The sequence below is a fragment of the Hyla sarda genome, chromosome 2, assembly GCF_029499605.1.
Source record: "Hyla sarda isolate aHylSar1 chromosome 2, aHylSar1.hap1, whole genome shotgun sequence".
NCBI lineage: Eukaryota > Metazoa > Chordata > Amphibia > Anura > Hylidae > Hyla > Hyla sarda.
Window position 1 is genome coordinate 314,920,089 of NC_079190.1, and position 25,229 is coordinate 314,945,317.

Sequence of the window (25,229 nt, forward strand, 5' to 3'; positions counted from 1 at the left end):
GTTAAAATGAGGCTCAGTAGCGTGTGTGGCCTCCACGTGCCAGTATGACCTCCCTACAATGCCTGGGCATGCTCCTGATTAGGTGTTTTAGTGTATAATGCCAAGTGTCTTGCAGAGATTTTTTTTCTCCTCAAATACAGTGATTTTGTAAAGATGTGTGAACATAAATTTAAAAAAAAAAAGCTTCTGCTTCTGTCACTATAACCACAAAAATGTCAATAGATTTTCTACAACCTGTAACAGTTTGATACAAATCACATAAATTCAGTGTAAGTGTTAGGTAGCATTAAATGTGCCAGGGAACCACTTTCAGATGGAGCTGTGGGTTATGTGTTTAAACCCTAAAAGACTACCTGCATGCTACCCTGGTCTATGAAGCGCACTTAGCTGAGCGCGCTTCATAGCTAGTTTGTCCTGATTCCGGATTAGCTAATGCCGGACATCACCAGTCAGGGTAATGATCGGCAATAACCCTTTAGAAAATCACTTAGTGAAGCGGATTGGGACCACCACGGCAAAAGCATGGGGTCCAAATCATCTGAGAATACAGGCAGAGGGTACCTACCTTCTTCTTTTCCTTTCCGATCCTTCACTGCAGGCAGCCTTGTTGTAATAGAGATACCATTGTTCAGTGTATGCAAACGAAAGGTTGCATGTAATTAAAACTACAATTTCAAGCATACTTTTTAAAACAAAATCTATACAAATTCGGTATTGCTATAAGTGAATGGACCTACAGAATAACATGTAATTTTTACTGAAAAAAGCACTGTGCAAAAACGGAAGTTCTTATAATTTTTTCCCATAGATTTTGTGGTAAAAAAAGTGATGTCATCCTAAGCCTTTTTATGGGTTTTTAGGTGGAAAACTGAAAGTGCTATGGCTATTAGAAGAAGTGAAGGAAAAAACTAAAGTGCAAAGATGAAAAATCCATGCATCCTTTAGGGGGTGGTTTTTTCAAATTATTTTTTATATTAAAAGTGTAAATATAGTTCCTTTAATACAAAAAAATAAAAAAAATAAAAGTGTAAATATAGTTGTGTGTGCAAAAGAATGTAACATTTTAGGCTTTACCAGAATCCTCAGCTCCATTTGTGGCTAAGGGGACAAAACATTTCAGGTTTGACAAGTTTTCACAAACCATATGATGAGCTCTACTTAGATAATTATGCATTATATCAACTATAATGAAAAAAATTAAGTACACAGACAAATACTCTGATTCACACACATATTATCCAATTTAATAAAGCAAGTTATATTTTTCCAACTTTATTTTAGATGAACTATTTCATGATATTTTTGAAGCCAGCAATTTATTTATAATATAGCTCTGTGAAATAGACAGTTCCAATTAAACTCTAATATTCAAAAATCATACTTGTAATAAAATATGAAGTGGGTATTATATTATTTTACAAGCTTGTAACTCATTGTATGCTTTGGTAAATTTTAAAATCTGGCAACATACCACATTTAAAAAATGAAAAAATTAGGCAAACCATGTCACACTATTCTACATATAGACATGGGTATGGTGTTTACTATAACATGCAGTTCAGTTCAGTAATTTGGCACAAAGAACTCATAATGGTCACTGTATGAAAGATTTCTTAGTAAACAGCAAGATAGGTGAAATTCACATGGAGACATAGGTTTTAGGATTCATCAAGAAAACTCTAGGGTCTTGTTTATAAAACCTTTGCAAATAAATAGTGTAGCGATGCCCAGGGAAAAAGTCAGCTTTCTTTTATTTATTTAACTGCAATTAAAAAATGAAAGCTGGAATCAGACAGGCTACTCTGAAACCTTCTATCTACTGGTTTTTATATACGAGGCCGTCTATAACAAAAAAGTGTACAATACTTCCTATTACAGAATCAGTAGAATTAGTATAAGTAGTTTGAGGCTATAAATGGATGGTAGCCTCTAACACGGCTCAGATGGGACATGGCACGATCATAAGCCACCTGCACAGACTTGCGGATACTTGTCTTTCTGCCTTCCAACATTTTTAGCTTGTCCACTGTATCATCAGTTCCCAAAGGTAGAACCTTATCTGTAGAAAGCCACTGCCTGTAAGAAAACAAACATTATGTCAAAATACACTTATTGAAAAATAAAGCACCCAAATAGAAATGTTGTAACTGCCAAGGCCATTCTGACCGAGCAGTGGTTATACACACACACACGGCAGACAAGCTCCAGACAGCCAGAGAGGCAAAGGGAGATTAGGGAGCTAGATTGGTGTAGGAAGGAGGGGTTTGGGTTCATGACTAGCGATTTGGGGGGGGGGGGGGGGGATTACAATATAGAAGCTGAAGAAAAATAGTGTAGATGGAAAGCTGGGGCTACGTAATGAAAAAGGGGGCGGAGCGGTGGGAAGGGTTAGAGATGGAAATCGCCATAAGAAGAAAGGAAATGTACATAAAAACTAGGGATCGACCGATATTGATTTTTTAGGGCCGATACCTATAATCTGTGGTGCGGGGGGCGGGGCATTATCTGATTATCGGCAAGGTAGTTGCCGATATCGATAACGCTCAAAATCGTGAATATGGGCCGAACCGATAATCGGTCTATCCCTAATAAAAACATTAGGTGTGTGCTTTGCAGATGGCAGAAGTTTCACTTATAGGAATGAAGAATTATAACTAATCATCCATACAAATAAGAAAGGAGAAGGGGTTTTCATATAGGGAAAATCCTACCTTAAAAGGTAATCCAACACCTGGAATTTTTTTCCTTATTAGATACAGACACTGAAACATTATATATATTTTTTTCTAATTTGTTTCTATCTTCTGATTGCAATTACATTTTTTTTTGCATTATTATGGGGACTGTCATCTTGGACCATAGACAACAAAAGACAGAACCTGTCCCTTTCAGATGAATTGGAAACACTACGGAACTCTGTGACCTCTTCAGAGGTCATTCTAAAGAAATAGGGAGATGCTGAACTGCTGTAAATGGTGGTAGATACAGTATTATCAACATACTGGTGTCACCTTTCACTGTGTGTGCTGTGAAGAAAGGCATTACTGGCAAATGATCTGTGCCAAAAAAAAATAATAAAGTCTCACCTAGTTTAACGCCTTAAGGACCACGGGTTCTTCCACTTTCATTTTTTCCTCATAACCTTCTAAAAATAGTAACGCTTTCAATTTTGTACCTACAGACTCATATGAGGGCTTATTTTTTGCGTCACCAATTGTACTTTGTAATGACATCAATCCAATTCACCACAAAATTTACGGCAAAGTCAGAAAAAAAAATTGGGGGGCAAAAAACGAGAAAAAAAAACAAAAAACGAAAAAAAAAAAAAAACGCCATATTGTAACTTTTGGGGCTTTCGATTCTACGCAGTGCACTTTTCAGTAAAAATGAAACCATATATTTATTCTGTAGGTCCATACGGTTACAATGATACCCAATATATATAGGTTATCTTTATTTTACTACTTAAAAAAGAATAATCACTACATGCAACAAAATTATTAACCTACAAAAAGCATCTGCCCAAATTCAATAAAGAAGTGTCACAAAAAGATGACATTTTTTGTACAAAAAATGATTTTATTTTATAACAAACAATGGATATGCCCATCCTCCCTTAAAAAACATTTACACATACACATAAGACAATGTTAAAAAATATAGCAGATGGGGGGAGCATCCTGGACAGACTATGTAATGATGAGAAATAAATCCGCACTCACAGGACTCCTAAAGGAAGCTTGGCGAAACGCGTCGGAGTGTGAGGTGGTGGGACATCCTGGAGCATACCTTGTGCACCTCAGACTGATTGGTATGGTATATTGCACTTGTTTATACCTGGATTTTGTAACACTGTTATATGCTGCTATATTGTATTGTACCATGCCCTGCACTTTATGTTGCAATTTCTTGTGAGCACTGGCCACCTTATCATAGAAGTAGAAAATCTTATTTATACCTTTTTGCACATAAGGAGTAGTATATTGAGAATATTTAGTACATGAGATCGAATGAGATGCGTAAGTTGTTATATCTTGGCGATCAATCACTGCAGAATGTACGTGCGTCACAAGGTCTGTTTGGATATATATGTGTGTATGTTTATCTCTCTCATTGTCTGGATTTTTGTATGTGCTCAAAATTAGAAAAACAGAACTACCTTTTTACAGTTTTAACCTCAAATCTATTTTTTTAACATCTTCACTATGGGCATAGTGCAATATTGAAAACCTATTTGTTTCTCAGACTTTTGAGAGTCATATACCCCTGTGAGTGCGGATTTATTTCTCATCATTACATAGTCTGTCCAGGATGCTCCCCCCATCTGCTATATTGTCTTATGTGTATATGTTTTTTTAAGGGAGGATGGGCATATCCATGGTTTGTTATCAAATAAATATTTTTTTTGTACAAATAAAGCATAATTTTCTATGATTATATTTTTGTGACACTTCTTTACTGAATTTGAGCAGATGCTCTTTGTAGGTTAATATTATTGGCGGCGGTTTGCCGTTTTGTTTGGGGCTATTTTTTTACCCCGACATACATTTGGTCCTTTCTTGTAGGTTATATGCACCAAAATTATTAGTATGTTTAAAATTGTCCTCTTAAGACCCCTATAACTTTTTTTTTTTTTTCTGTATACGGATCTGATCTGAAGTTTTTATTGGTACCATGATTGTTTTGATCTGACTTTTTGATCACTTTTTATATGTATTATTAGGTATACAAAGTGACCAAAAATACGCAATTTTGGACTTTGGAATTTTTTTATGTGCACGCCATTGACCGTGCAGTTTAATTAACCTTATATTTTTATAGTTCGGACATTTACGCACGCGGCGATACCACATATGTTTATTTTTATTATGTTCATATATTTTTTATTGGAATTTGGGAAAAGGGGGGTGATTTAAACTTTTAATAAGGAAAAGGTTAAAAGGGTAATTCCAGGAAAAAACTTTTATATATCTCAACTGGCTCCAGAAAGTTAAACAGATTAGTAAATTACTTCTATTAAAAAATCTTAATCCTTTCAATAATTATCAGCTGCTGAAGTTGAGTTGTTGTTTTATGTCTGGCAACAGTGCTCTCTGCTGACATCTCTGCTTGTCTCGGGAACTGCACAGAGTAGAAGAGGTTTTCTATGGGGATTTGCTTCTAAACTGGGTGGTTCCCGAGACACGTGTCATCAGAGAGCACTTAGAAAAGAACAACTCAACTTCATCAGCTCATAAGTACTGCAAGGATTAAGATTTTTTAATAGAAGTAATTTACAAATCTCTTTAACTTTCTGGAGCCAGATGATAAAGATATAGAAAGATATATCTATATCTGTATATATATATATATATATATATATATATATGTATATATATGTATGTATATATATCTATATATATATATATATATATATATATATATTAAATTTGAGTAGCCGTATTAGTCCAGTGATGCAGATGCAAATCATAAAATGTTGCAGTATCTTGTAATACCTTTTTTATTGGACTAACAGCATTTTGTAAAGTCCAAAGCAAATCTCAATTTGCTTTGGACTTGATAAAGGGAGGAATCCCGAAAGCTTGTCTCTACAAAATGCTGTTAGTCCAATAAAAAAGGTATTACAAGGGGGACTGGGCTTGGCCGCTGAACTGAATGGCCGCGTGTTAGCTGAGCTCCGGCACTAGCACTCTCTAAACAGCTTATATTGCCTGCCAGCGACTACAGTCTCACCTTCTGAGATAGCCAAGACCGAGATGGCGATTAGGGGCAGGAAACTGTACAATAATCCGGGGGACTCCGGCTCCTTGAAACAGTTTTTCTCTGCCGGGAAGAACAGAGACGAGTCGCTTAAAGATGGCGCCGGCCTCTCCGCCTCGCAGCGCAGTGGAGCGTGAATGCAGAGATCCCTGATCCCTCAGCCCCGCGGATCCAGCGTCTCCCCCACTGACAAGGTAGGTGATGCCCCGCTTACCTCCAGAACTCCAAAAGACTGTCTACTACCCTTGAATTGGGAGGCCCCCGTGGATATGGAAGACAGCTTGTGGGGTGAGTCGGCAGCTGGGGATGATACCCTCCCGCTGGAACCGGGTGATGTGTCGGCCTTGCAGCATGTTTCTAGCGATTCACCAGTGATGGCATGCTCCTCACCTAGAATCAGCCCTGTGAAACAGAAACCTAGGCTCACTGTGGGGGATGCACTGGAATGGGAGGATGGTGTGGCGGGAGAGCGAGTGGCTGTTTGCAGCATACCAAGCCTCTGATAAGGCTGTTTCTGAAAGCTCCCTGAAAGACATGATAACATTACTGCGTTCTTCTATCAATAGAGACTTTGCTTCCATCTTTGCTCCCCTAAAGGGTGCAGTGTCCACGCTTGGTAAAAAGTTACACCACGTAGAGAAAAAAAATGGCGTCATTTGCTGCGGCGCACAACGGTCTGGTGGATGCGCACAATACCCTGGATGATAAAGTAGCTGCCATACAGGCCAAGGTGATAGACGCCGAAGATCGGAACCGGCGAAATAATATAACATTTCGGGATATACCAGATAGCATCCCGAACTCCCAGTTAGCAAAATATGTACAAGACCTGACCCGCCATTTCTTGCCTGATTTGGACTCCTTTGAGTACAGTATTGACCGTGCACACAGAGTCGCTAAGCCCAAATCGCTACCTGATGATGTACCCTGAGATGTCTTAGCAAGGTACACGTTTAAAACTAAAGACTTGCTCCTTCAGTACTCTAGGAAACCTAAATACCTACCTGAACCTTATGAGGATATCCAGCTCTTCGTAGATCTTTCGGCTGCGACACTTCGGGCGAGATGGGACTTGCAACCTTTGACCTCGGAACTCCGCAGACTTGACATACCCTACAGATGGGGTTTTTCGACCAAGATTCTTGTGCTCAAACACAACAAAATGCATGTCTTTACCTCAGTGGAAACTGGACTAGAGACTCTGTTGGAATGGGGATGCCAGGTGCGCAATTTGCGTACCTCTCCGAATCACTCCTCCCTGAAGGGAGAAACACTTACCGCAACCTGATTACTTCCCCCTGGATTATATCCAGTATATTGTTCATAACTAGAGAGATTGTGATGTTACTTCTTTGATCTTTCTCTGTTTGCCACGTTTCCTGGTTGTAGTGTGCTGAAATTTCTCTAGTTCACACTATTCTGTAGTACCCACCTTCCTTTTTATTATTCTAACTATATTGTCATCTCTTTTTTCTCATACCTTCTATTGATTTATTGTGACCTGACTGTTTGCTAATTTATCTTTTTTTTTTTTCCCCTAACCCCTTTTTTTTTTTCCTTCTTTTTACCCATAAGCTGCAGCTCGGCCCAGTGATCAGCGAGCTCTTAGTCCGGTAAGGCACAGATTCACCTTCTATATCTTCTCCTCCTTCATTATTTTCTGCTCTTTCCCTTCTTTTTCCTTTTCACCTACTGCCTGCCTTTTTGCATACTGAGATGGGCTTAAAGATATTATCCTACAATGTTAACGGCTTAAATAGCCCTCAAAAACGAAACTTTATGTGGCAAGAAGTGGACAAAGCTTTAGCAGACGTGGTTTGCCTGCAAGAAATGCATCTGGCTGACAAAAACCCTCCAATTCTGCGCCACAGAAACTACCCTATTGTTCTCACCTCTACATTTGTTAAAAAGCGAAGGGGCGTATTGGTGGCGTTTAGTGATCGCATAGCGGTTACTTTACACCTCCAAGTTGTAGATCCAGATAGCCGGTACATCATTGTTGTTTGCACCAGAGACAGTGTTGATTACACAATTGTAAACGTATATGCTCCCAACACTGGGCAGGGACGTTTTCTACGGAAAGTGTTGAAAAAAATAGAGCCCTTGCGAAGGGGATCCTTGCTCCTTTGCGGGGACTTCAATTCTGTTGTCTTCCCCTCCTTGGACCAATCTGTCCCTGGTTCTCGTAGAACCTTCTATCTCGATAGTCTCCTGAGGGACAATGACTTATTTGACATTTGGCGTCTCCACCACGCAGCCACATATGATTACACATATTTTTCTCGGAGATTTCATTCCTACTCCAGGATTGACCTGATACTTGTGGATAGAGCCCTCATTGAGAGGACATACACGACTGCCACCGGTCAGCGGACGTGGTCAGACCACGCTCCAGTAGAGATCACTTTGCATGACACGCGGTCTCATCACAGTGATTTTGTGTGGCGTGCAAACACTCACCTGATTGCGCACACGGTACATTCCACCACACTTATTGATGCTCTACTCGACTATTTTCATCACAATGTCACTCCTGATGTTAATGAGACAACCGTTTGGCTAGACCACAAGGCAGTGATCCGCGGCTCCTTCATTCAACTGGGTGCCACCCTGAAAAGGCGCAAACAACTAGAATTGAAGTTGAGTCTATGAATAAGATAGCTGCCTTGGAGGCTCTCCAAAAGCATTTGTTTGATCATGATAGAAACGAACACTTGAATAGGGAACGACTGCACTTACGGAGACTTTTGCTACATGATTATGAAAAGACTATGCACCGCTCTAAAGTGAAATTTTATTCCCAAGACAATAAAGTGGGTTCGCACCTAGCTAGGAGGTTGAAGCCAGCTTTCTATAAACAGTGTATCCCATTCTTAAAACACCCAAAACCCAGAAGCCTCATTCGGCACCCAGGGACATTGCTAACGCGTTTAGGGACTACTATGAGAGCCTTTACAACTTAAAAATCCTGCCTGTCCACAACCTCAACAAAGCATGATTGACTCTTTTCTCTCTTCCCTCAACACCCTTCTCTGCTTTCCTCTCTTAATGCTCCTATCTCTGCCCAGGAGGTGACCGATGCTATAAACTCTCTCCCGACAAGTAAAGAGCCCGGCCCAGACGGACTCCCCAACGAATACTACAGACGCTTCTTACCTACTCTTCTCCCCCATCTCACCCCTGTCTTTAACAAAGCTATGACTACAGGATCTTTGCCCCCTGACATGTTGGATGCACTTATCACGACGATCCCAAAACCGGGTAAACCGACAGATCAGACTTCAAACTTCAGACCGATTTCCCTTCTTAACGGAGATGCAAAAATCTACGCTAAAATCTTGGCTGCTCGACTCAGACCCGTATTACCCGCACTCCTGCATAAGGATCAAGTAGGTTTCACCTTGGAGAGGCAAGCCCCGGATAATACTAGGATGGTGATTTCGCTCTTACAACATTGTGAGAAAATGAAACTCCCCGCGGTTTTTTTGACGTTAGATGCCGAAAAGGCATTCGACAGGGTGAACTGGCAATATGCATTCTCAGCATTGCAAGCCTTTGGCTTTGAAGGAAATATTGTCACTGCCATTAGAGCATTATACTCTAATCCGGTTGCTAGTGTGTTCACTAATGGTGCATTGTCCAGCGGCACACGTCAGGGGTGTCCTTTGTCCCCCTTGATTTTCTTGATCACCATAGAACCTCTGGCACAGGCGATTAGGCTGAACCCGGACATTAGGGGCATCCCTATAGCTGACAACACCCATAAACTTGCACTCTTCGCCGACTACATTCTTCTCTCTTTGACGGACCCCTCTTCTTCTCTGCCTGCTCTATTCTCTTTAATTGACAAGTTCAGTGCCCTGTCTTACTACAAATTAAATGTGTCTAAATCCCAAGTACTGCCAGTGGGGATTCCGATTAAGCTTTTGCACACCCTCCGTGAGGACTACAATCTGGACTGGCAACTGGAATCGGTCTCCTACCTGGGCATACAACTCACCTCCCCTTCCTCGAATCTTTTCAGCAAGAACTTTCTTCCTCTCCTTTCTACGCTCACTTCCTCCTTAACGTCTTACTCTAAACATATCCTATCTTGGTCTGGCAGACTCGCAGCGTGCAAAATGCTACTTCTCCTCAAACTTCTCTACTTATTCCGCACCTTACCTATCTCCATTCCTAATTCTTACTTTGTTTCTCTAAACCGACTGTTTGACAACTTCATTTGGCAAGGTAGGAAGCCGAAGGTGTCAAGAAGTATAATGACTCAGCATGCTTCACATGGTGGACTGGGTAGGCCTCACTTTGAGGACTATTATAAGGCAGCAATTTTAGATCAGATGAGACATTGGTGGGCAGGCACCCCTGATAAACTCTGGGTAGAATTGGAACAGCACTTCAGTCCTAAGTGTTCTTTGCAGTCAAGAATGTTGGCCATAGCGTCTAATACACCGTTAACGAAGACACATATCACGGCAATTGATGTATCTGACAAAATTTGGAGATCATGTTTGGGGAACTTCCCTGATGCAGCCCCTTGCCCGTCCTCGGCCATTCTGTTGCACCATCTGTGTCTCCTAATTCCTGACCTTGATATTAAAACGTGGACTGACTCCAGCATATTTTCTATTGCTGACATTCTAGATGACACAGGCTCGGTTCACTTTCCCTACATCAGCTACAAATATCACCTCTCCAATAAGGAATTTTATAAGAGCCTGCAAATCAGGAGCGCACTTAGTTCTGGATTATTGACTGCTATAAAAATCCCTCACAAAGTGCTTAAGTATCTAAACTCTGACAACCCTACCAAAGGCATTACATTTTCTTATGATATTTTAGCGGATAGATCTAATACACATGCATTCCCTTACATGCACAGATGGGAACTGGAGCTGGGTGTCTCAATCTCCTCTGACCGGTGGCAAGAGACTTTCACATTCATTAAAAAGACGTTTAAATGCAAGAATCATCGGGAGGCTCTTTTGAAAACGATATTCCGTTGGTATTTCACACCCGAACGGTTACACCGTATTTATCCCGCCTCTTCACAGTTGTGCTGGCGTGGGTGTGGTGCTATAGGCTCCCTGAAACATATACTCTGGGACTGTCCCGTGATCAGACCTATGTGGAAGGGGGTTGAACTAATTAGCACTAAATTACTGGGATTTGATGTGCCTCTACTCCCGGCCACAGCCCTCCTATTGATAGATATGTCAATCTACCCATGCAATGCTAGAACAGTAATGGCTCATCTATTTATGTCTACTAAACTTCTCCTGACTAGGAAGTGGAAAACATGCGCCCCCCCTACCCTGTCCGAAATTCTAGCCCATGTCAATTTTACATGTGGCATGGAAAGAACCTATGCTCTGGCCAATTTTAGAGATTCTGCATTCCTTACGAACTGGGACATCTGGATTCACAGCCCCCATTACTTTTCTTAAAGCCGGAGCTCTAGATTTGCTCTTTTCCCTTTCATTTTTCTAATCTGTTCTTTTATTTTTTCTACGCTCACTTTCCCTGTCCCTCCTTTTCTCTACCCCCTCTGGATCTGTGCCTTGGACCATGACACACAAACGCACTCTCTGTGTGGAGTGGATGTGTGCACTACCTCACAGGCACAAACACTAGCCTGTCTGCAAATTCTTTGTTTATGTTTTTATGTTCTCAATTCCATGCTGCCATACACTGATGCCAATGAATATTGTGGATGCTCTAGATCTAATGACCCACTTTTGTGACCTAATGTTGGCTCGTTTATTGTCTGTATTGTACTGTATCTTACTTTGTTCAGTGCTTTACCACCATAAGATACTTTTGTTTATTATGGCGAGATCCGCCTTTGCTGTTGTTTAATGAAAGATAAAAAACCTTTTGAAATGAAAAAAATAAAAAATAAAAGGTATTACAAGATACTGCAACATTTTATGATTTGCATATATATATATATATATATCTATATATATCTATATATATACATATATGTATATATCTATATATATACATACGGTATCTATATATATATATATATATATATATATATATATATATATATCTATATATATAGTTTTTTCCCTGGATAACCCCTTTAATATGTGTGTTTTTAAACTTTTCATATTTCCTTACCTGCCCGCGTCAGGGACGTCACTCGTCATTTCCGGCAGCGCTGGGGTGTAATGAAGAAAACTGTGCCCTGCAGGAAATGACGATTGACGTCCCTGACGCCGTGCAGAGGAGCCGCAGGAGACGTCACTCGTCACAGCCAGTAGACACGACGCGTCACCTGAGCCTGACGAGCGCGGCCAGGTAAGGAAATATGAAAAATAGAAAAAGCAGGAGGAGTACGGGCCCACAGGAGCCGCCGCTGGTCACTGTTTTAAAGTGGCTGCGGCCGGGCTATCGGGCGACCCCGATCCGCAACTGAGCAGCCCGCAGGGATGTCCAAAAAAAAAGAGGTTCATTTTTCCGCCCCACCCCCGGCTGCGGACCTGTCCGCGCCTAAGTGGCCGCTTGGTTCGGCCGGGCCTGTCCCCAGACACTGGAAGAATCCCCTCCCTCAGACCATCTCGGAATGGTACAAGGAAGTTCTCTTCTTGTGCCGGATGGAGGAGTTGATGGCAGACTCATATGGCAGACTGGAAAAATACATATCAATCTGGCAGCCCTGGTTAGCCTTCATTGACACTCCCCTCTACATAGCTAGGGATAGTTTATGAGATGTGAGATTGCATTCCTCCCCAAACTGAGGTTTCCTTCGAGTGCTTAGGCTGGAGTCTCCATTTGCGGTGAGTGCCCTGCTCTCTACAACCCTACTCTTAATGTTTGTTTGTTCCTCCCCTGCTTGCCCCCTGCTCTGCTACTTCTCTGACCCCTCCCCCCCCTTTTTTCCCTTATCCTTTTTTGATGTTTTTGTCATTCTCTGAGTTATGATGGCTCATTAGATATGGTATCAATAGATATGGTATCAATAATGCAATGACCTAACCCTGATGTTTTTTGAAGACAGTTTAATACTCTTAGTAATTCTGTATGTTTTATGCTTTACTGTTATTGAGGTATACTAAGGCTCGACATTACTGCTCTGTTGTACTTACCAATGCTGTATCTCTCATACTGTTTATTTTTTACAATAATAAACATTTTTGTTTGAAAAAAACAAAAAACTGAGCATTTGTGGGTTCAGCTGGAATATCAGCTTTGACAACCTACGAGTATGCAAATCTGTGGACAAATATGCTGCATAATGCCAAATAAAGCCTGTATGCCTCCATGCCCTACTGGAAAATATAAGAAACAATATGATGATGACTGGGGTTTGCGTCGATTTTTATATTTTACAAATAGTATTCTAAGTCCATGACTTGTGAAACTGTTTGTTTAGCAAGAAACACTGTGCACAGCAACCAAGCAAAGAAAAAGTCTAAACTGCTTAAAATATATTTAAATACTGAAAAAAAAATTCTAATATTTCTCTACCCATTCTCAGGACGGGGAATTTAACATAAATACATTTTTGTTATTTTATATTTAACCTCTTTGTCAAGTATTGCATAGATATTGCAAATATTGCATCTAGAGGAAAAGAAGAAGAAAAAGATGATTTATCCACAATAAAGATAGAGATTCTTTACTGTAAGATAAGTAAAACTATGGAACTCTTCCACATGTTGTTGTGATTGTTGATTTCCTAAACAAGTTCATGAGGAGCCCAGATACTTTGAAAAATATATTACAAGTTACAAATACAAAATTTCAGGTGTTGATTCTGATTGCCTTCTCTGGAGTTGGAAGGGAATATTTCTCCTACAATGGGACAAGTGACATCTTCCTCATAAGAGTTTACTGTCTATCTTTTCAACAGTAAGGCTATAGGTTAAATATAATTGATTCATGTCTATTCTGAATATTATGTAACCCTTTCCAAATATGTATGTCAAAATGTCTGGTGGGGAGTATGGAGGGGTGATGGGAGGTATGTCCCCTCCATACATGCCAAGTGGTATGGCCAGGTCTGAAGCTAGCTCTCAGGTTGATGTTGTGGTCAATAAGGCATTTAGGGGATGGCAGCCAGAGACCCAGTAGAGACCTCCAGATCTGCTATATTAGTACATCCTGCCAGAAGAGAGTGGTTACAGAGCAATGCACTGCAATGCAGAAGACCTAATGAAAACGAAAACAAGCCTTACAGAGTCCCCTAATAAAACAAAATCTGTATATACACACATGGTAGATTTGATTTACGGTAATTAGCTTTTGCAATTTTTTTTTTTTTTTCATTTGAATAAGGCATGCAGAAACAACCCCATTTTCAGTTTTAGAAACATCTACAAAAATTCTGCCATAGAGTAATGACGCAATAAAAACACTGCATTATCCCCATTTAAATAGGTTTACACACTTTAGTACCTGGTAGAGCAAGATATTGTTACAAAATAGCTTTCTCACCATGTTCTTTTATTGTCAAAAAATAAAACCAGGAAGAGTTTCTGTCCAGCATTTTCCAGCTGCCGCTGTTCCCCCAGCTTCAGGACGTCTAGCGGTGGTACAGGAATAGGTATTCCATTGTGAAGTAAGCCTTCCCTAGGCATATTGGGGTCTATAATCTGAAATAATAAAAAGAAAAAAACAAATAGTGAATCCCATGCTTAGAATTTCAAGGTTCACATTTAACAAGAGATGTTTCTCTTACCAAGGCAGGATAAGAAGGATAGCCACGACATTTAGCCCAAACTAACTGAAGGGGTTTAAGTTCTGTGCAACTTTCAAATGACATCCGGCAGCTTTCTGTTAAGTAAGATGCACAGTTTAAGAAAAATTTGAAAACATTTTGAAACTAAGGATCAATGAAACACCTTGGGTTACTACTGCTTTAGTATCTGAAGCTTATTTAATGTGTGAGGAAAAAAAATACATATCATTTTCCAATATACTTTGTGTTGATTTTGCACATTTTTCAGCATATCTAATAGCATTAATTGAATGGGGACCACTTCCGTTTACTTTAAATAGAAAAAACATCTGGCATGGTCATGTGCACAACTAATATTGCTGTGAGAACTTTCTCTTATAAGTAAGTTAACAATAAAAAAAAGAGAATTCAATGAAAAAGTCATGTTGTCTATTAGTGTAAAATTATAGGACTTTTTCATTATACAATGGTTAAATGGTAACTGTTTCAAACAACTTCCCTCTATGTGGTAGCCTATGTGATTCATAAAGTAAGGGCACTTTCAACAGAACTGGTCATGATGTAGCAGGGAGGTGTATGTGCTGTTCTATTGGCAAACAACCCAGCTATGGTCTTGCCTCCTTAGATGGAGAGAATAAGAATTAGCTATGCACCATGAAGAGGCGGGAGTAGCGTTCTTTGAGAGATTCAATAACAGTAAATGAGAGGCCAAAAATCCTCTTTTGACCACTCTAAAGGAATAATAATAAAAAATTAAAAAAAACAGGTTGTATAAATCTTTTGAAACTATAGTAACCCTTTTGAGGTTTATTTTCTAACACTGTACTACTGATTTTAATTGCTTACCTCGATTGTCATCACAATTCATGGTTTCAAGCAGAGGTATGTGTGAGAGTGCTGGTTTTCCTAGAGGAGCCAAACTGCTGAAAAAACAAACAGCATTTACTAACAAATAGAGTAAGCTTACATGTACTGAAGTTCTCTTCCTAAACATCCATAACAGATGGATCTGATTAAAAATATTATTGTAAATGATAATATTGTTTAGACTAATAGTGATGTGATCAGTTTATATTTATTTGTGCTAATTGAAAAAACTAAAGAGTAGACAGACATTACCTACCCAGAGTTATATAAGGTTAATTCTCCAGTGCATTCAAAACTCTTAACTGAATCTAAACGAATTCCTGCAACTCCATTAGTGGCTTCTGTGGTAAAAAAAAAATAAAAAATGTAGGTAACAAGTTACTAATGTGTTACATTCCTATAAAAAAAATAATTAAATGGACCATCATTGACAGTGTTTCTAGGTGCACTCCATCTGATGGCAGGGAGGTCTGACCGCTGGGACCCCCCACGATCTCAGAGCCGGCACCAAGACATTCTGGACATTTATGTTCATAACACCGGGTTCAGGCGACCTTGGTCACGTCACAATGTCTCCATTCATGTCTATGGGAGGGGGCGTGATGAAGGACCACAGTAGTCACTATAGATATGAATGGAGGGGGCATGAAGTCACGACCATGGCCGCCTGACCCTGGCGTTCTGAACATAAATGTCTGGGGGGTCCCAGCGGCCGGACCCCCTGCCATCAGACATCTTACCCCCTATCATTTGGATAGAGGATAAGATGTCTGGGGCAGAGTACCCCTTCAAGCATCAGAACTAAGCATCACAACTAAGAGACAGGACAGTGCCCTCAGTAATAAAAATACACAAGCTAAAAGGACAATTTTAAGAGCATCTTGTGATTGACACATACCCTATGGGAATAAACATATTTCACATTACTGAAACAAGAAGGCAGTATAAAAGCATTAAAAAGGTATAAGGAGAAGAAAACAAAAAACAAAATAGCAAAAATTGCAACAGACAAAATAACTTGCAAAGACATTAAAGAAAACTCAAAATAAGAAACATTAAGCTAAAAATGTTATGGTGGAGGAGGATTACAATAAGGCCAATCTACTAAATTCTTCTCTACTGTATTTACTCAAGAAAATCCAATGCAAGATGACATGAGTAGGGATGATGTAAAATTCTCGAGCATATCTCACCTGGTTAACACAACAGAAAGTGCAACATCGCTGCTCCTTGTCATTAACCCGATAACGGCATCAAAAGGTATAAATGACAGAGGGCTCATCGGACCCCCCCAAAGTGATCGTGGGGGGTCTGATGAGCTAAAATGATCAGTGGAGCACCGATCACACTGTATAATGCTATACAATAGGCATAGCATTTTACAGTGAATGTAATCTAAAAGTCCCCCATGGAGATGTAAAAAGCGTAAAATAATAAGAGAAAATTCTAAAATTACTTAAAAGCCCCTAGAATAATACAAATAAAATCACCCTTATGTTATTTTACAAAATAAAAAATTAAATTTAACATTTTTTGTATTACCAAATGCCAAAAATACAGATTTTTGGTCACATCCTATATCAGAAAAAAATGAATAAAAAAGTGGTCAAAAAGTTTAATCTAAACAAAAATTGTACTTAAAAACTGAAGATCACGGTGCAGAGACTGAGACTTCATACAGCCCCATACATAAAAATGTAAACATTATAGGTGTCAGAAGATGACAATTTAACCACTTAAGGACTCCTTCACCTTAAGGACTGAGCCCTTTTTTGCTATTCTGACCACTGTCACTTTATGCATCAATAACTCTGGGATGCTTTTACCAATTATTCTGCTTCCGAGATCGTTTTTTCGTGATTGTTTATTCTACTTTAACATAGTGGTAAATTTTCGTTGTTACTTGCATCCTTTCTTGGTGAAAAATCCCCAAATTTCATGAAAATGTAGCATTTTTTTTAACTTTGAAACTCTCTGTCTGTAAGGAAAATGTATATTCAAAATAAATTATATTTTGATTCACAAATACAATATGTCTACTTTATGTCTGCATCATAAAGTTGACATGTTTTAACTTTTGGAAGACATCAGAGGGCTTCAAAGTTCAGCAGCGATTTTCAAATTTTTCACAAAATTTTCTAATTTGGAATTTTTCAGGGACCGGTTCAGTTTTGAAGTGGATTTGAGGAGCCTTTATATTAGAAATACCCCGTAAATGACCCCATTATAGAAACTGCACCCCCCAAAGTATTCAAAATGACATTCAGAAAGTGTGTCAACCCTTTAGGCGTTTCACAGGAATAGCAGCAAGGTGGAGAAAAATTCTAAATCTTCATTTTTTACACTCGCATGTTCTTGTTGACCCAGTTTTTCAAATTTTACAAGGGGTAAAAGGAGAAAAAGCCCCCCAAAATTTGTAACCCAATTTCTCTCGAGTAAGGAAATACCTCATATGTGGATGTCAAGTGCTCTGTGGGTGCACTACAAGGCTCAGAAGTGAAGGAGCCACAATGGGATTTTGGAGAGTGAGTTTTTCTGAAATGGCTTTTGGGGGGCATGTAACATTTAGGAAGCCCCTATGGTGCCAGAACAGCAAAGAAACCCAAACATGGCATACTATTTTGGAAACTACACCCCTCAAGGAACGTAACAAGGGGTCCGGTGAGCCTTTAGGATAACACCAGCATTTTAGTTAAAAAAAATAAAATAAAAATTTCTGTTTTCCCATCCAATTTTAACGAAAATGTGTCAAACACCTGTGGGGTGTAAAGGCTCACTATACCCCTTGTTACATTCCTTGAGGGGTGTAGTTTACAAAATGGGGTCACGTCTGGGTATTTATTGTTTTGCGTTTATGTCAGAACCGCTGTAAAATCAGCCAACAATGTGCAAATCACCAATTTAGACCTCAAATGTACATGGCACGCTCTCACTTCTGAGCCATGTCTTGCGCCCGCAGAGCACTTTACGCCCACATATGGGGTAGTTCTGTACTGAGGAGAAATTGCGTTACAAATTTTGGGGGTCTATTTTTCCTTTTACCGCTTGTGAAAATTAAAAGTATGGGGCAACACCTGCATGTTAGTGTAAAAATATATATATATTTTTTTACACTAACATGCTGGTGTAGAGCCCAACTTTACCTTTTCATAAGGGGTAAAAGGAGAAAAAGCCCCCCAAAATTTGTTACGCAATTTCTCCCGAGTACGGAGATACCCCATATATGGCCCTAAACTGTTGCCTTGAAATACGACAGAGCTCTGAAGTGAGAGCGCGCCATGCGCATTTGAGGCCTAAATTGGGGATTTGAATCCACCACATAAATACCCTACGGCAGTGTTTCCCAAACAGGGTGTCTCCAGCTGTTGTCAAACTCCCAGCATGCCTGGACAGTCAGTGGCTGTCCGGCAATACTGGAAGTTTTTGTTTTTAAACAGCTGGAGGCTCCGTTTTGGAAACAGTGCCGTACAAGACGTTTTTTTTTCCATTGGGGGGGTGGGGGTGGTGGGGGTTGCGGGTTCTGTGTTGGGGTTAGGGATCGGTATGGCCGATATTATCGGCCGATAATCACGATTTTGGGCATTATCGGTGTCGGCAAGCCGATAATGCCCCGCACCCCGCCCGCCACCCCTCACCGTGATGCTGGGCGGTATACCGGTATGGATTTTTGCCCATACCGCTATACCGTTCGGGCCCCTCCACCACCCTCCGAGTCAATAAAAAATTTTAACTTACCCGTAATGGGGGTGGTCCGGGCCATCCTTCCTTCCTACCGATATTCCGGTATAAGTTATCGGCTATTTAACCCCCTGCGACACCGCTGCAGATCATTGATTTAAAGCGGGCGCTTTAAATCAATGATCTGCAGTGGCTTTTGCGGGGCCATAGGCCGCCACCACCCGCTTCTCTCCCCCTACCTGTCAGGGTGGTCCGGGCCATCCATCCTTCCTTCCTGTAGTGTCCGGCGCCATTCCGGGTGGAGGGTGAACCGGTCCGGCCTGTCCTTCTTCTCCGGCGGTCATCTTCTCCACTCCGGGCAGGCTCCGGCCTAGTACACTGCATAGACGCCGCTACGCCGTGACGTCAGGTGCGTCGCTGCGCACGGGCGTCACTGCGCAGCGGCGTCTATGCAGCGTACTAGGCCGGAGCCTGCCCGGAGTGGAGAAGATGACCGCCGGAGAAGAAGGACAGCCCGGACCGGTTCACTCTTCACCCGGAATGCCCCCGGACACTACAGGAAGGAAGGATGGATGGCCCGGACCACCCTGACAGGTAGGGGGAGAGAAGCGGGTGGTGGCGGCCTATGGCCCCGCAAAAGCCACTGCAGATCATTGATTTAAAGCGCCCGCTTTAAATCAATGATCTGCAGCGGTGTCGCAGGGGGTTAAATAGCCGATAACTTATACCGGAATATCGGTATAAGTTATCGGCTATCGGCCCTAACCTGCACCGATTATCGGTATCGGTCCTAAAAAAACGATATCGGTCGATCCCTAGTTGGGGTATGTGTATATGTAGTGTTTTACTTTTTTATTTGGTGTAGGTGTAGTGTAGTGTTTTTAGGGTACCTTAACACGGGCAGAGGTTTACAATGAGTTTCTCGCTGGGAGTTTGAGCTGCAGCGGAAAATTTGCCGCATCTCAAACTTGCAGCAGATAACTTGCTGTAAACCCGCCTGTGTTAATGTACCCTGGGAGTTGTAGTTATGCAACAGCTGGAGGCACATTGGTTGCAAAACACAGAGTTTGTTAATTAACTTAATCCATCTGTTGCCAAACCAGAACTCCCAGCATGTACAGTCTCTCAGTGCATACTGGCAGTTGTAGTTTTGCAACAGCTGGAGGCACACTGGTTGCAAAACACTGAGTTAGGTAACACAACCAATGTGTCTCCAGCTGTTGCAAAACTGCAACAATGAGCATGCATTGACAGTCAAAGGGCATGCTGAGAGTTGTAGTTTTGCAACAGCTGGAGGCACACTGCTACAACTCCCAGCATGCCCTTTGGTAGTCTGTGCATGCTGGGGGTTGTAGTTATGCAACAGCTGGATGCACACTTTTTCATAGAAAAATGTGCCTCCAGTTGTTGCATAATTACTACCCCCAGCATGCACAGACTACCAAAGGGCATGCTGAGAGTTGTAGTTGGAACTCCAGCTGTTGCAAAACTGCAACTCCCAGCATGCCCTTTGGCTGTGCATGCTGCAAATTATTGCTAAGCAACAGCAGGAGGTGAACAGGCCTCACCTCCTGCTGTTTCCTTCCGCATGCACCGCCGGGACCATGACCGCTCCTGCCACTAGGACCCCCGCCACCGATCCTGAGGGGACCACTGCCGGACCAGGTGAAGGTAGTAGACCCCCGCCAGCCCCGATCGCCGCCCAGCAGGTCCGTGATTGGTCGGTCGTTCCGACAGATCAATGACGTCATCGTGTGGCGGCACCTGTGCCACCTCACTCCTGCTGGGTAAGGGTGAATGGGGCTGTCTCGGACAGCCCCATTCACCCTTTTTTCCGGGTCACCAGAGACCCGATTGACCCAAAAGAGCCGCAAATTGCAGGTCTGAAACACCTCCAGGGGTTTGCATAGGGTGCCTGCTGATAAATATCAGCAGTCACCCGGTCCGGTCCCCGCCCGGCGAGCGGCAGGGATCGGAATTCCCACGAGTGTATGGATACACCCTGCGTCCTTAAAGACTCAGGATGCAGGGCATATACATACGCCCTGCGTCGTAAGAGGTTAAAGAATATTGATTGTGTTAGAGAAACTGACAGCCTGTTCACTCAAGACACTGAGTTAACAGCTTAACTCAGCTTAACTGAGCGGGTGAACAGTTTAAAAAAAAAAAGGGGTTACTTACATTAATTGGTGTAGTAGTTGTAGATTAATAGCTGTTTATTCAATCCTTGGTATTGCGGTGCACAATAGAGACGGGGAGCCGGCTCACCGCGCTGACCTGCCTCCTCAATATTCACCGGTCAGCCTGCCCAGTGATAAATATGTAAAGGTCATATTTCTCACGTCACTAGGACATGAGTCTGCCGGGGGTGTGCGCTTTGCTCAGTGGGGCCAATGCCTTGTTACATCAGGAGGAAACAGCTTGTTCTGGGAAAACCTGACGAGGCTACCGCAGAACTCCGACAGAAAAATCAGATTTCGGCTATAAGGTGCACACCCGAGAGTTGTGTACAAAAGCAGGCTTTATTAGTTCATAAAACATGCCGGATAAATGGGAAAATGCGTTTCAAAGGTTCATCCTTCTTCTTCAGGTCCCATTTATCCCATAAGACACCTGTGCCACACAAAAGGTTACTACATAAAATGCTGGGACAAGGGGAGGGCTACTGGCTTAGTAATAGGAAACAGTAGTTGTCAATGAAACATTCTGATTGGATGACAATTTCAAGTGGGGTACCACAGGAGTCAACAATATGTTTAGTAAAGGAGTTATGCAGTATAATAAAACTTATCCCCTATCTGCTGGATAGGGGATAAGTGTCAGTTTGCGGAGGTCCGACCACTGGGACCCCCTGCAATCTTCTGTAATGCACCCCGGTTCTCCTCATGAATGGAGGTGTGTTGACCATCACATGAAGCTGTGGCCAACACACCCCCTCCATGCATCTTTCGAGCTGTAGTGTATTCATGCAGAAAGCCAGAGACCGCCCGCAATCTGACACTTATCCCTGACCACCATTCCTGTCACTGGCTCGCTACAACTATTAGCCTTATGCATTTAACCTCTTCCCGGCAAAATCAGATACATTGAAAGAGGAGTTACAAAAACTGTGATTATCTGTTGTGCGGAGTGAATCTGTGGAGTGGGTGCGACTGCCTATAGCCCACATTCATATTTTGGGTAAGTTTTTCTCTTTTGCACATAGTGGGATAACTGTTAGAGTTTAAACACCCTTTTTCATTTTTTTTTTTCTCTGTTCCACCTCTAGGGGGAGGAGGAGTAGATTGGGCACAGGTGTATAAATCTTAGCTTGGGACTCTTATTGAGAGCTTGCTCTTCTGAGTGTTGCTGTGTAACAGGGGGCGTGAAAGAGGAGTTACAAAAACAGGAGTTTGAAAGCAGGAGGTTGAGATCGCTGTGAGTGTTAATTTCTGAACCCACAAGGTCTACAAAAAAATGTTAAGTGTCATTCTGTTTTTTCCCTATACATTTGTGACATCCCCATAACTAGATGGCCTCCATGTTGGAAAATGCAGTCCAATGTACATCCTGTTCAATGTATGCAATCCTTGAACAACAGTTTGAGGGTGCATATTGTTGTGCGAGATGTGTGCTAGTTGTCCGTTTGGAAGCCCAGATCCTGCATCTAGAGGGGCAACAATGAGAAGCATTAACAACATGGAGAGGAGTCTCGTGCTCACTGAGCAGGCACTCTCGGGAATAGAGGTGGGGGAGGACAGTGGGACGGAGTTGCAGGACAGTCAGGCAGTTAGCTGGGTTACAGTTAGAAAGAGGGGTAGGGGAAAAAGTGTCAGGGAGGCTAGTCCTGAACTGGCACACCCCAACAAGTTTGCCCGCTTGGCAGATGAGGGGGATGCCATTACAGAGCTAGCAAAACTGCAGCAGGATACCGCCTCTGACCGCCAGGGGGGTGTCTGCTCCAGTAAGGAGGGAGGGAGGAGTACAGGGCAGGCCAGACAGGTACTAGTGGTGGGGGACTCAATTATTAGGGGGACAGACAGGACAATCTGTCACAAAGACCGGGATCGCCGAACAGTGTGTTGTCTGATCGGCACATCGCGGATCGGGTTGACAGGTTTCTGGGCGGGGCTGGAGAGGACCCAGCAGTCATGGTACATATTGGCACCAACGACAAAGTAAGAGGTAGGTGGAGTGTCCTTAAAAATGATTTCAGGGACTTAGGCCGCAAGCTTAAGGCAAGGACCTCCAAGGTAGTATTTTCTGAAATACTACCAGTACCACGAGCCACACCAGAGAGGCAGCGGGAGATCAGGGAGGTAAACAAGTGGCTCAGAAGCTGGTGTAGGAAGGAAGGGTTTGGGTTCATGGAGAACTGGGCTGACTTCGTTGTCGGTTACCGGCTCTACCGTAGGGACGGGCTGCACCTCAATGGGGAGGGTGCAGCTTTGCTTGGGGAGAAGATGGCTAGAAGGGTGGAGGAGTGTTTAAACTAGGGACTTGGGGGGAGGGAACCTACAGCAAAGAGGGGGAAGATAGTGTAGATAGAGAGGTGGGAATTATAAATGTACCTGGGGGTGGAGCGGAGGGAGGGGTTAGAATAGTTAATAGGAATAGGCTTCATAGGAAAATAAAACTTACACCCTTGAATCCCATTAACCCCAATAACATAAAGGATGGAAATGTAAAGTGTATGTTCACAAATGCCAGAAGCCAAGCAAATAAAATGGGGGAGCTTGAGGCCTTGATACTGGAGGAACATATTGATATAGTTGGGGTCACTGAGACATGGCTGGACTCCTCGCATGACTGGGCTGTCAATCTGCAGGGGTTTACATTGTTTCGCAAGGATAGAATGAACAGAAAAGGTGGTGGAGTCTGTCTGTATGTAAGAAGTGGTATGAAAGTCAGTGTGAACGATGCCATAGTGTGTGATGATTCTGAGGAGGTGGAATCACTGTGGGTAGAATTACAAAAGGAGGGAAATACTGAAAAAATAATATTTGGTGTAATCTACAGTCCCCCTAATATCACGGCTTCATAAACAAATAGAGAGGGCCGCCCGGGCAGGTACAGTGGTAATAATGGGAGATTTTAACTATCCAGATATAGATTGGGGTCCGGGGTTGGCTAAAACTACAAAGGGGCGACAATTCCTAAATTTATTGCAGGATAATTTTATGGGCCAGTTTGTGGAGGACCCAACAAGAAGTGATGCCTTGTTGGATTTCCAACAACGCAGAGCTGGTTGGTAATGTAACTGTGCGGGAAAACCTTGGTAATAGCAACCACAATATAGTTACTTTTGACTTAAAATGTAGAAAACAAAGACAGGCGGGGAAGGCAAAAACATATAACTTTAAAAAGGCAAACTTCCCTGGGCTGAGGGCTGCACTACAGGACAAAGACTGGGGGGAGGTGTTGTCAAATACTGATACAGAAGGTAAATGGGACATCTTTAAATCAACTCTAAATAACTATACAGCTAAATATATACCAAAGGGGAAAAAATATAAACGATTAAAACTAAATCCTACATGGCTGACACATGATGTTAAAAGAGCAATAAAAAACAAAAAAATAGCCTTCAAAAAATACAAATCTGATGGGTCAGCGATAACATTTAAACAGTACAAAGAGCTTAATAAAATCTGTAAAAATGTAATAAAAACAGCAAAAATTCTAAACGAGAGACAGGTGGCCAAAGAAAGCAAAACTAATCCTAAATATTTTTTTAGATATATAAATGCAAAAAAACCAAGGACAGAGCATGTAGGACCCCTTAATAATGATAATGGGGAGGTTGTCACGGGCGATCAAGAGAAGGCGGAGCTACTGAATGGGTTCTTTAGTTCTGTATACACTATGGAAGAAGGAGCTGACATTGGCCAGGTCAGTGCTGGTAACACATCATGTAATGTACTGAACTGGCTTAATGTAGAGATGGTACAAGGTAAGTTAAGTGATATAAATGTAAGCAAATCCCCAGAGCCGGATGAACTACACCCAAGAGTTCTTAGAGAGGTAAGTTCAGTAATATCTGTACCCCTGTTCATGATATTTAGAGATTCTCTGGTGTCTGGTATTGTGCCAAGGGACTGGCGCAAGGCGAATGTGGTGCCAATCTTCAAAAAGGGCTCTAGGTCTTCCCCAGGAAACTATAGACCGGTAAGTTTAACGTGCATTGTGGGTAAATTGTTTGAAGGACTTATAAGGGATTACATACAGGAATACATAGGGGATAATTGTATTAAAA

General features: G+C 41.8%; 1 protein-coding gene across 8 annotated transcripts in view; it reads right to left on the minus strand.

Annotated features, from left to right (window-relative positions):
• Nucleotides 1-1,222: 1,222 nt before the first annotated feature.
• Nucleotides 1,223-25,229, minus strand: part of BRPF3 (bromodomain and PHD finger containing 3) — a 238,296-nt gene continuing 214,289 nt past the window's right edge. For 7 of the 8 annotated variants that reach the window (XM_056557733.1, XM_056557737.1, XM_056557735.1 and 4 more), the window contains 5 exons: nucleotides 15,573-15,657; nucleotides 15,296-15,372; nucleotides 14,450-14,544; nucleotides 14,206-14,363; nucleotides 1,223-2,076 (listed from right to left, as the gene is read on the minus strand). In XM_056557733.1, coding sequence (XP_056413708.1) covers nucleotides 1,890-2,076; nucleotides 14,206-14,363; nucleotides 14,450-14,544; nucleotides 15,296-15,372; nucleotides 15,573-15,657 — 602 coding nt within the window. In that variant the 3' untranslated portion in view covers nucleotides 1,223-1,889. The remainder of the gene's footprint in view (nucleotides 2,077-14,205; nucleotides 14,364-14,449; nucleotides 14,545-15,295; nucleotides 15,373-15,572; nucleotides 15,658-25,229) is intronic. The other variant, XM_056557734.1, reaches the window with a different exon arrangement.